The 13,217-nt window shown below is 34.3% G+C and overlaps 1 protein-coding gene across 2 annotated transcripts in view; it reads left to right on the top strand.

Annotated features, from left to right (window-relative positions):
- The window catches only part of LOC106054344 (uncharacterized), a 40,251-nt gene that overhangs the window by 13,530 nt on the left and 13,504 nt on the right, over window positions 1–13,217 (top strand). For both annotated transcript variants that reach the window (XM_056044666.1, XM_056044665.1), the window contains exons 8-21: window positions 2,272–2,351; window positions 3,099–3,248; window positions 4,367–4,469; window positions 5,471–5,619; window positions 5,740–5,850; window positions 6,201–6,267; window positions 7,039–7,142; window positions 7,826–7,987; window positions 8,935–9,057; window positions 9,186–9,281; window positions 9,784–9,841; window positions 10,361–10,507; window positions 11,179–11,371; window positions 12,324–12,428. In XM_056044666.1, coding sequence (XP_055900641.1) covers window positions 2,272–2,351; window positions 3,099–3,248; window positions 4,367–4,469; window positions 5,471–5,619; window positions 5,740–5,850; window positions 6,201–6,267; window positions 7,039–7,142; window positions 7,826–7,987; window positions 8,935–9,057; window positions 9,186–9,281; window positions 9,784–9,841; window positions 10,361–10,507; window positions 11,179–11,371; window positions 12,324–12,428 — 1,648 coding nt within the window. The remainder of the gene's footprint in view (window positions 1–2,271; window positions 2,352–3,098; window positions 3,249–4,366; window positions 4,470–5,470; window positions 5,620–5,739; window positions 5,851–6,200; window positions 6,268–7,038; window positions 7,143–7,825; window positions 7,988–8,934; window positions 9,058–9,185; window positions 9,282–9,783; window positions 9,842–10,360; window positions 10,508–11,178; window positions 11,372–12,323; window positions 12,429–13,217) is intronic.

Consider the following 13,217-nt stretch of genomic DNA (forward strand, 5'->3'; position numbering starts at 1 on the left):
AAATTTTAATAATTGCAGGAGATTTCCAGAACGTTTTGTATATTTTGCAATTGCAGGCGATTTCCAGGAGGTCCTGAAAAATAAGTGTGCCGCGAAGACCCTGTTATTATTTATAAAAAGTTATAATTGTTTAATTTAATAATTTACAACTAGAATTAGCGCGGGGCCTATAAAAGTGCGGGGCCCACTGCAAGGTGGGGGTTGCAACTGGTACAATTTCGAGAAACACGGGTCTAGAAGATCCGCATCTATTCATAAAACTTACTGAAGCGTAGAGTTTCTATTAAGCTATATCTGTCGTGTACGAAGTTCAAAAGTACATTGGTAAGTTTAATCAGTGACTCAGCACAATACTAAAAGTCAAGCTCCACTTTCAGAACTTACGATCAACAAGGCAGATGATAAGAAGATAATGTTTTTTGTAGCCCACAGTTGACAATGGTTTCATATGGCCAGCACAACGACCGACCGCCTTTACTTTTCCCCAACTAACGCCAGGCACACATTAGAGACTGGTCGACTCGGAAGCGCCCTTAAGATCTCAAATTAAAAATCTCAGTCTTCACCAGTGACCCCTCGGTTCGAAAGTCATGCGCTTGACCACTCAGCCAACGTCCCCTTCCAGTAGGCCTAAAGTGTTACGCTCCTTGTTATAATTATATTTTTAAGCTCTGTCAATAAACACACAATTTTTAACCAGGAATTTTGCGCATTCTTTTCTTCAAGGTCCATCGCATTCAAGTGAAAAACACACCTGACCACACGTGACATTACCATTGAAAATAACAACCTTAAGGATAAATACCACATTTATTAAGCAAATAAAATGAACAATATAAAAATAGATAAACAAAATATATTTGTAGAAAATAAAAATCATAAGTCAATAAATTTTTTTTTAAAAATTCATACGTAAAACACTTTACCATTGGCAATATAATCTTGTCAAAAAACAACAACAACAACAAAAGGCTTTAGGAAGAAATACAGCAGATCTGAACATGCTTAAAATACCTACTCAGAAATATATCTAAGAGGAAAAATCTCCTTATTTTCAACCATATATCTGTCAATAATGTAAGATTTATTTCCATTTTTCGATATCAATCAAAATTAATAACAGACAGAAAGTCAGAGTGAGTTATGATAAGCTTTGTTAAAAGTAGCAACATTTTTTTTTTCAGTATTTGAACAAAGAAAATATTTCTCAATACTTTAGGAAATCGCTCACAACGTTAGTTCTACAAAGACCTATACTATCCAGGAATCGAGCTCTGTTGATTTTTTCAAAGCATTTTCTGTAGATTTCTTCCTACTTACAGAATTTCTGATATAGGGACAGAGAGTATGAAACTCACCTACTACCAGGCTCGGATAAAATAGAATCTTCAATAGTTTCTAGGAGATCATTAAATCTCATCAGTTATGAATGTAGCAATAATTTTATCTCAATGCACGTCTGTCGTGTTTATTGCTAAATGTAATATTTTTAAAAACGTCTTCAGTCTTTGTTACTTTACAGTGATATAGAATAGAAGGTGATAAGAATAATAATTATTATTCGACATTCGTCCTTTATTTAACCTGAAAATAGAACATTTATAGATGGATAACAAAACACTGTTGATATATTGTCGTTGTTTCTGCTATAATTTCGACTTTTAGTTTAAGTACTACGAGATTGAGTCTTGGTGGCTGAGTGGTAAAGAGCTTCGCTTGGGAACCGAGAGGTCCCAGTTTGAGTCCTGGTGAAGACTGGGGATTTTTTATTTCGGGATTTTTAAAGCGACTCCCAGCTCTACTGGGTACCTAACAAAAGCTGGGGAAAAGTACAGGTGGTTGTGCAATCGTGGGTCATAGAAACAGATGACCTTTACATCACTTACCCCATAAATCGCAAGGTAAGAAAGTGGAACTTTACTTTGTTATATGAAATTAAAACCACCACGTTTTGTTTCAATGGACCCCATTCACCAACCGTAAACAAACAACATTTAGCCACGTGATAATATTGATAAAACAATGAAAAAAACGTATCACGTGACACGGTGACAGCCTTTAAGAATTGCGTAATTAGTTTAGAAGAGATAGAGAAACACGTGGCTAAATGTTTTTTTTTGTTTACGATTGGTGAATGAGGTCCATTACGCTATTCGACATTTTTTTAATTAAAAAGTTTAGGAATATTTGTTTCAAAAACTTTATTAGACCCAGACTGACAATCAAACTTGTACCTGAACATTCTTTCTTGTTGTTGTTTTTTTTTGCCAGGAGTTCATAAAGACCTGGATCCTTCCAATTATGAAGTGCTGATAAATCTTCGGCAGGTGAAAGAGTTCTATCAACTGAATGTAAGCATTTTTTAATGTAGATTATATTCAAAATGAATTCTCGCTTAGATTTGAAAGTAAATTATGGATAGTCCAAATCAAGCGTTCTGCTTTATAAGTATCTTCAAAATAAAGTTTCAAATCAGCTGCACAACAATTTGTTTATATTCAAATAACTTACTTATCCTTTTTGTCTTCCTATACATGAAAGTAATACTCGGCAAACTTGGCGTGTTGGATGAGTGGCCAGGCACTTGCCTTTCGCTCAGAGTGGTCTTGGGTTCAAATCCTTATCTTATCTTATATAATACAGACGTTACTTCAAAAAAGAAGATGATTACGTCCTACGCGTCATGCATTTAGTCATGCATATTAACCAATGACTTAAATTCAGCCAAGTCACTGGTTTTCCTGGCTAGCTCAGGCAACCCATTCCATGCTCTAATAGCACTAGGGAAGAAGGAGTATTTGTACAAATATCCAGATGAAAATTGGAGTTTTGAATTTCAGGACTCTCAAAATACCCCTGATTTCACCCGACTCTTATAAGTAGATCACGTATATTGGGAAAGAAAGGGCTGGCCACGTGACACCCTCGTAGGCCGGAGAAACAGATTATCTTTACATTGTCTGCAGCCATAGATCACGAGGTTTAAAGGTGTTACCGCTACACTTGAGCTAATCACAAACTTTTCTAGTTCAGTGCTGTTTAGAGCAAAGACTTAATTATCATACATTGAGTAGAATGCTTAAATAATTTTATTTCAGTTAAGTCAGCCTGACCATATCACGCTTGGCGCCAATTTAACATTGACTTGCCTGAAGTCTCTATTTGAGCAAACCACAGACCAAGGCCTGCCATACGCCAAGATGTTTGCCAGCCATATTAAGCGCGTGTCTTCAACTGGAATTAGAAACGTGAGTACTGCTTGTTGATCTTATTCCCTTTCACCTATCCCTTAGTCTGTTTGAACCGTTGGGGCACCACACAAGATTTGTCAACCTTCTTTCTCCTTTCTTCTCTGTCTTTTGCCTTGGATATAACCTCTTTCAATGACAGACCCGCCCATTCTTGTATGTTGCCCTCCCATCGCTTCCTCTGTCTGCCTCTTCATTTTTTTTTTGGTACTGTTCCCTGAAGGAAGGTCTTTGCAAGCTTCGAAGACCTTGTGATATGGACATAGAATTTTAGTTTCCATTTTTTTTTACAACAGTTAGCAGGTCATCGTGGGGTCCTATCGCTGTAGTAACCCTGTCTCTAATCTCTTCGTTTGTGATGCTGTCTTTAAATGTGATCCCTAGGGTCATTCTGTAGCATTCATTTTAGTTGATAGTAGTTAATAACTTACAAGTCTAAAAGAATATACATCTTTTACATGCTCGAGTCTTCTTTTAGTCGATTAATAAATACCCTGTGCTCAAATAAAAGCTATACCAGAATCCAACAATGTTACCCGTTTTGTGTACATGTAGTCGGCACTAAATTCTTGTTTGAGACAAACAATCGATACATCATAAATAGGTTAAGGACATTTAATAGTCATCTTTACTTTTTATTTACAAACACACACACACACCCTAACACACATTCACACTCTAGAAATGGTTAAATATGTAAATGGCAAAAACAAAAGTGCTTGTTCTAGACATCATTCATTAGTTCAAAATTTCTTTCTGAAGTCATTTACTTTATTGTATCTAAAGCACTTTACTTTTTTCGAGTAATTACCTATTTTATGCAAACTGGTTTATGATGAGCGACATAGACACATGGTCAGAATATGTAATTTCTAAACGACAATCTAACGCTAATGAGGTGGCTTTTGTAACACTCTGCAGTTTTCGGGTATTAACAAGCTTTCAAATTTTCATAGCTGTCGATCTAAGATTAGTAACAACTAAAAACAATAATGTAAAATAAATTTGGTATTTCATATATATAGGTTGGGGCGTCCACAACGTAGGATTGTTAACATAAATATTTGTTGATTTTTAATTAGAGCGAAGGACACGTGCTATTGTTCATTAATTTTCAGATTGCCTGTTGGGCTGGTAATCTCATGCTGAAACACGCAAAGAGAGACTTCCCTTCAGACATTTGTCTGCTTTTGGAGACAGTGGACGCCAAACTCTCTATTGGTAAGAGGCTTTATTTACATCTTTTAAATAATAGCTTTGTAAATCTAAGCGGGATAAAATAGTATCGAATGAAACGTACTGAATAAAAATTATTAACAAAGTCAAATCAACTGACTAGAGGCGGCCTTAGCAGTACTCGGGGCCCTGTGGGAGACTATTACGCGGTGATTAAATTTATCTCGAGCTCATAATATCAGGCTTTCGTGGTTGAATTAAGAGCGATATATTATGAGTTTCATTATTATCATTGTTGGTATATATCCCTGGAATTCTTCAAGTTTGGGATATTTAAAAAAAATATAATCCACCACACTGTATTTAGGCTCTATCGTATTGGTAGAAGCCCGGTATTTTTACTAGTTTATATCAACTCACTCTGTCCGTCTGTCTGTCTGGTAAAACCTTTGTACACGTTATTTCTCCCACACCCAATTTCGGATCAAGCTGAAGCTTTGCATTGGCCTATCATTTATTTGCATAGACAAGACATGAATCAATTTAAAAAACGTAACCAATCGGACAATTAATTTTTTTTTCGTCCACTTAGATAATTGAAAACGTTATTTCTGCCAAACACATTCTCGGATGAAGTTGAAACTTGAAACATTTAATGTATCTAATGAAACATAAATCAATAAAAAAAAATTACCAGTTCGTAAATTAATTATTTTGATTGATATCAAGTAATGGAAATAACGACTACATTATTGAGAGATATAGTTGTAATTGCGGAGTTTTTCCCTTAAACAAGTTTTTTTTTTAACAAAGAATTTTTTATAACATGCTTGAATTTTGATGAACTGATGGCAATGGGGAGTCTCCATATCGCTTGGCCTTTTACGGTCGGCCGTGTTTAGTATCCCCTAATGCTTCTCCCAACTGGCTATGCAATTTTTATTCAAAAGAAATTGAAACTGAGAACTAATGCTGATGACAATGTTAGTCCCAGAAAGAAATCAGAAGTGTTATAAGGTTAAACTCAAACTGTAATTTGTTTAAAGCTTCCAAAAACGGTGAAGTTAAATTGTACACCCTTCAAGAATTTCTGGCTAAAGATATGGCAGGTCATGTCATCGTGTCTGCCCAGTTGCCCAAGTATAAAGCTGGAAACTATGTCATACGAACACTTAGGACGGCTTACAGATATCAGGTAAAATTTATTCCAGATCAATATACCTATTTAATATCCAATAAACGTACAAAATAAAAAATCGAAAGTAATAAACACCTTCCTACTATGTATTTACTTTACTGTTCTCTGTTGATGTAGCAATGTCAAGCCCACATTGCGACTGGATTCAAATTTGAGATAGATAAGAAGAGAGAGTTCCTTGTTCTTAACAAACCTTCTATTGTGATACAGGGAATCAGTTCAGACTTAGTAAGTGTAACGCTTTATTTCACGTCAGATATTCGCCCACTTCTGACTCTAAAGCACAAACCTGTAATGATAAAAAATATTTGATTTTAAGAATAATATCATAAGTCAGTGTCTGTGCGACATAAACTGTTACCAGATATATCAAATACGTCCAGATATTTACAAATCTAGTTATTTAAAAAATATGATTTCAGCTATTGACACACACCTTTATATGGACACATGAATGTGTACATTATTAGCCTATGTTTGCATACTTTTAAAAATAAATAATATATAGTATATACATATATACATATTCAAAAAATATATTGTTTTTAGATAACGTTTAAATGTTAAATTCTTTTTAGTTTCATGCACATAGAACGGAGACATTTCTGGACAAAAAGAAACTCGGTAACGCCAATGTCATACAAGGTTCGTTGCAATATGATGACATAGTATAATTTCCATAGTATGTCGCATAATACTTATGTAAAAGTGTATTTTAAATATATTAAACCATTGCTAAAAGACATTATGCTAACATTTATATTCATTTCTAAAATCCTTTTTGAAACAATAATTTTATCAACCTGGTTGAGATAATGGTGATGATGTTTTAAGGGAAATGACCCTCAGGAGTCACCTACCAAAATCTCTCAATGTTTTTTGATATCCAGTTTCTTAAAAGACCATTGGTTTTAATGTTCTATTGCCAGTTTAAACTTTTGTGTACGAATTTTTTCAAAGTTAATTTGTATACGAAAAATATTTCGTTCTCAAGTGGTCAAATCTGTTAACAGCTTCACTCTTTTACTTTCCTATTGTGTTATCCAGATATGTTTTCCACAGCCGAAAACACATTTTAGTTCTTTTTTAAAATGCAAATTTGACATTGATTTATACAGTTAAATACTTTGTGAACATCAAAGAGTCATGTCCACACAAACTAAAGATCATGATTCCTAGGCACTCATTGGTTCTTAAAGTGAGACACAAAACTTATGTTGGAGAATGGCCAATTTACCTAAGTCTTTTATACGTTCTTTGGCTGTCTGATTATTTTTTTTTTATCGCTATATACATTCATTATGTTTTATTTGAAATGTGCCAAGATACGATAGAAGAGTTTATTGTATTGCTTCACTTTGAAGTTTAGACAATTCACATTGAATTAACATTTATTCATTTTTTTTACATCACTAGAAGCTTTCAACATTTTGTCACAGGAGTTAAACATTTGCAGTAATGGACCACTTTTTGCCAGTCGAGAATATCGCCAAAGTCTTGCGCTAAGTCATTTCTACAAGGTGAAGGTTGACATATAGTTATTGTAATAAATTAGAATTTTGCATCATTTAAAAAATGTTATGACAACGGTCAGCAAGGTGGTTTGACACTGCTATGTGGCTTGAACAACGACCGTAGCATTTTCCCAGATTACTTAGGCCCTAACCAGGATTCAAACTACCTACGCTTATAAAGATCTTCATCAAAAGAATTAATTAAAATATATATATCTTCATGATGATGAACATATTGTCAGTGCACAAATGCAGGGGCGCATTGGATGTCTATATAATCAGGTCCTCATATTACGTAGGTCTACTGGTCATCATAATATGTACAATTTAATGCATCGAAAACGGAACCTTTGATTGCACGGTTATACGAAACTACTTGTATTTCTATATAAAGTTATAATTTGGACTTGTTCTTTCTATAAAAGTTAAGGCGAGGGCAAATCACAACATTCTGTGGGCCCTTTTATTTATAAGAATATAATAGGAAATCTTGTGCTAGCCTTATTATCATTCAAAGCTGTCCGTTTGGTGGCTGTTCCAGCGGCCCATTGGGTACCTGCCCAACTGTCATATGCTCGAATGCACATATAGCCAGTCCGCCCCTGCACCAATATATCAGTCTAGTTTTCTAAGCCTGGATATCCGTTGACGACAATTTTCACTCACTGATGTATTTATCAATCTATCAGTTTTTGATCGGTGTGTGTGTCGGCCTGACAAGACCCAGATACACTAGTGGGGCCACGGAAGTGGACAGACCTGTAATGTCAGGGTCACAGGACTATGGAGTGGTGGACATGGCCCGGGCACCAGCTAATCAGCCTATGATGAAAGTCACGGCAAAACACTTGGTAATCAATACTTGCCACTCTTTTTACAATGCTTATATGAACTCACTCTGTTTGTCTGACTGTCTGTCTGTCTGCAGTAAATCTTGTAAAAGTTTTTTAATTTCTCCAGTTTTCGTATGAAATGGAAACTTTGCACTATTATTCATTGTCGATGACTATACAATAATGGTGCTCATAATAAGCCAAATATTTGTCTCGTAAAGAAAAGGTGGCTCTTTTTAAAAAAACATTTTAAGCACGAAACAGCTTTATGAAATCAAACACATAAATAAATAACACTGCATACTTTGTTTGCGACACCATTGTTAGATTACAATTAGAATCTAGAGTGGAGGATACCAAAACGAGACAAGAAAACGAGTCGGCTGTAAGGGTAGCTAGCAGAATTGTTCATTGTAACTAGAGAAACGAAGCCATTTGTCGACGGAAAACGGATAAAAAAATGTTTCCTTGCAGTGATGGAAAAAAAATGAGTCCTGAAAAGAAGAATGTTGTAAACAAAACTTGCAATAATTGCAAGCATTTTTTTGTGAAGACAAAAAAAAAATAAAAAAAAATCAGTGAAGAATCAGGCTGACACCTTACAATACATACTAACATAGTCTAATAATTTAACGGAGGAACAATTAGAATTCTAGATCTAGATTCAGTGCTCAGACCTGGGATCTCATTCATCACTTTATGCATCCTGATTTTTAAAAGTTGGTTTAGAGGATAAACTTAACATAACTTAGTGTAAGTAAACGATTATTGGGTTTATTATATAATAAAAATGGTTTATTGTCTATTTCCTTTTTTTTTGTTACCTTTTTGTTAATGTGGCCCTGAGACAGGGCGTTAGAAATTAAAATGGCCCTCCGATCATTGGTTTGGACCAATACAATTTACTTTATCTTATCTTACAGCACAGGGAATGATAAAACTATTGATAGGTACATATATTTTAGACCACAGGTGAAATCAAATTTCTGGATGATCAGCCTGACTTACCAGGCATGTTGTACGCAGCGGTTGTCCTAAGTGAAGTGGGTAATGCAAGTATAAAAAACATAGAAACATCCAGAGCCTTGGTAAGATGTTTAGTAGGCCTATAGGTAGAAGCTATTTTCAAACTATTCATTAAGACTTTTAGATTAGTGATAATAACACAGTTCCCTACATAAACTTTGAGTGACACAATGCCAATGTTTATTCCAAGGCTTTACCTGGTGTGGTTAAAGTTCTGCAGGCAGGAGATATACCTGGACAAAACAACTGGAGAGTGAAGAGTTGGTATGGTGGTCAAATTTCAGAGGTAAAATATGTCATAATGACATTGATAATTCTTTTTTGTATTAAAAATATATTATTTTAACAAAAATATGTTATCAAGGATAAAGATGTTGGATTATTTTCAAGTAAGAATTTCCTGTACTTTAAAAAATACATCTTTGTAATAGTGTGTCCTGGTAAAAAGATGAGACATATTGTGACAACATGCTACACCACTTTTAAGAAGAACTTTAAGACCTACTTGTTTAAAACTTTTTATATTAGTTTTTTTTATTTCTACTGTCATGTTTGTAATGTTATTACAGCACCTTGAGCCTACATTTTGTTTGTTAACAGCGCTTTATAAAAAAAGTTATTAATATTATTATTTGTGGTAATTCAATGTGGTAATTTTTCTTGATATTTAGAACATAATAAGCTGGTTATTATTATTATTTTTAAAAATCTTTAATTGTGTTAGTAATCCAGTCAGAGTAACTGTGGATTTAATTTAAACAAACATTTTTTTTTCCTGTTCTTGACAGCTCTTAAGTTCTGGTAAAGTGGAATATGCTGGTCAGCCTATTGGTCTTGTGATAGCAGGTAACTTGTTACACTTGTATTTTAAATCAGTACTCTAAAAGAAGGTTTAATTTTTTTGTTGAATATTGAAATGTAAAACATTATGCAGTGTTTGTTATATATGGTGTTTATACAAGTGTTTGTTTCATAGTATTCAAAATAGTCACATAGAATTAAAATTGAAAAAGCTACTAGAAATTAATAATAATGATGATATTGTCATAACTGCTTCTGTTTACTCAAATGGTCAGTTTAGTTAGATCCAGCTGAAGTGATCAGCAAGTGATAGGAGTATGAGCTGTCCTTCAAACTACCAGAAAACTGGAGCAACACTGGGAAGTGTGTCGGTGGTGGGTATTATGGTTTGGGTAGGAAAGGACTGGTGGAACTAAAGACAACTTGTGTACTGATGGCTGAAGTCACTGTGTTTTGTAACTGTTAATAAACACATCATCTATCGCTTCCTTTCATTAAGTCCTTGCCTTAGATTTATAACTATATATATTATATGTATATCTCAGTGAATGATTTTGTTCTCAGAGAATCCTAAAACAGCTCTGAAGGCTGCTCAGGCTGTTCATATAACATATACAGATGTCAAACCTGTCATTGTAAGTCTTAAGGATGCCATCAAGGCTGAGTCGTTCTTTCCTAAACTAGATCCAGTGACTAGGGGTGATGCACAAGGTAAAAGATTGCGACTCTGGTATTAATGAGATGAAATAGTGTGAGAATGCTCTTACCTTATCTTATATATTTAAGACATTATTTCAAAAAAGAAAATAATTACGTCCTGTGTCTATCTAATCATGCATATTAATCAATGACTTAAACTTTCACTTTCTGCTATGTCGTTGATTTTACTGGGTGATTTAGACAACACATTCGATTCTTTAATGGCACTTATATAATAATAAGGCTTGTCTTTGAGTCTGAAGTTTGAGTTATGCAGTATTTCCCATGGCTACCCATACCCAACTTCGACCTACATACTTTGCCACATTCAGTGCAGACATAGCCATTTTTCACCAGTGATTGATAATACTTTAGGATGGCATTTTTATTGATATGGGAAGTTGTGTTCATTTAGAAATAAGACAATACATTAATATAGCAGCCATGCGTTTACCCAGAGATGGGAAAGTATAGTACTATTGGGACTGGAGAAGCTGAATGATTGTAACAAAATTATTTATTATTTCTTCTATATGCTTAATTAGAAACCATGTGAATTAGTCATCCGTATAGCAAGCCTCTCTGTTTCTATAGTTAACAATTATTTATTTGTCTTCTGACTAACACAACCATCAACACTGTCATTTTATTTTTATGTCTTTCCTTTTTTTTGCCACTTTCAGGTGTCATGTCCAAAGCTCCACACAGAGTAAAGGGCAATACAAGTACAGGTGAACAATACCACTTTCATCTAGAGAACCAGACTTCTGTTTGTGCACCTACAGACACTGGGGGTGTAGACATCCAATCTACGTCACAGTGGATCGACTTCACTCAGGAGGTGGTCTCCCAGGTCTTGGGCATCAGTGACTGCAAGTGAGGGTTTTTGTTTGTAAGATGTTTGTGAGTAAAATGCTTTACATGCTTTGGATGTTCATTCAGATTTGGAAGATAATTACATCTGAGTCTGACCCTGCTGTAGGACAAAAGGGGAATGCCAGTAGGCAGTGTTTGAACCCTGGACTTTCAAGACCACCAAATGCCTTTCCATTCCACTTGACCAAGCAGTCGAGAGATAATGTCTACTGATGAATATAATTGCTGAATGGGGCATACATCCTTTTAGATGACCTTAAGCCAAAGGTCAAATTTTTGTTTGAGTTAAATAGAGGACAGCATATTGGAATAGAGAACACTTATCAACATGAAATTAAGAAAGAAAGAGACAGCTGTATAACTCTTTAAAAGGCTGAAACAGATACATATTATTAAAAAAGTTAAAAAAAAACAAAATCTGCAGTTATTTGAAAAAGAAACTTCAGTATCCACCTCCACCACCAAACAATAGATTCATCTATCTTACAATGGCAAAATATATAGGTCACTCCTGGACTTTTATGCCACACAAATTCTCCTTTATGATTTAAATTTTAATGCTCTCTTTTATTGGTATTAGATTTGGCATTGGTAGCGATTTCATTTTTGCATCAGATTTGACAAAATATGCTGGCTAAAACTGGGTTTGTGTATTCATGTGAACTACTGCACTAGTAGTTCACATGCCAATATTATTGAATAAAATTTGATAAGACTTTTTAGATCCGCAGTTGAAATGTTTGCATTTGGTTCTTGTAAATATTTAACTTTTCAAATTACTCACAGTAAACCTTTATGTTCACATTTTAAAAAAAAATTTATGATAATGTTCAATTTTGCTAATTCTTAGAGTTCTTTAAGTTCTTCAACAGATTCTGACTTATGACAGTCTAAATGTGTAACATAAGATCACTTGTAACAGGGTCTGACTATTGTTTCATTTTAATTTCAGTGTTAATGTTGAGACTCAAAGGCTAGGTGGTGGATTTGGTGGCAAAATTTGGTACAATGGTCCAGTGGCTGGAATGTGTGCATTAGCTGCTCATAATTTAAGAAGGTAAATTATAAACATTCATGAAACTTAGTCAAAGAAAACTTTGCAGTAGAATCAATAATATTTGATGTTAGTCAGAAATGCATCCATTTATCTCATGGATCTCATTCGCCAATAAAGGATGATGACGTGATGTCCATGGATTTAAGGCCAAATAATATGCTCACATGATATCCTTGTTTGATTTGAATTAGGTCTTATTGTTGTATAGAAAAGATGAGGAAGCATGCGACTTTAGGGGTGTTTGTTTACGATTGATGAATGGGGTCCATTGTGCTATGTTAGCTATGTTTCTATTTTAGATCAACTGGGGGACCTATGGAAATACTAGTCCTCTGATTCCTGTGGTATTTTACATCTCAAGAGATGATCTTTTCCCTTTGCATCTTCCTGTGTGACTAAAAAAAACAATCCTTGATACACAGCTGAGGTCACAGGTTGGGCATATTACTGATTGATTACTATAAAAATGTTGACATTATTTTGGTTTTAAATCCTATAAGATAGAACAGAACTGAGGAGCAAATTTTGAATGAACTGCAATATAACATCAGCTACAACATAATTTAGAATGCGTTTATAAAAATGTGTGTTGATAGGAAAGCAATTTGAAATTATTTACATCTTATCTCTCTGTCATGTCTCTTTTTTTTGCATTTTTCTTTAACTCTTTCAGTTTATAAAAATGTGTGTTGATAGGAAAGCAATTTGAAATTATTTACATCTTATCTCTCTGTCATGTCTCTTTTTTTTGCATTTTTCTTTAACTCTTTCACTCCACCTTTCTTTCTC

This window comes from Biomphalaria glabrata, chromosome 10 (genome assembly GCF_947242115.1).
Source record: "Biomphalaria glabrata chromosome 10, xgBioGlab47.1, whole genome shotgun sequence".
NCBI classification, from domain to species: domain Eukaryota; kingdom Metazoa; phylum Mollusca; class Gastropoda; family Planorbidae; genus Biomphalaria; species Biomphalaria glabrata.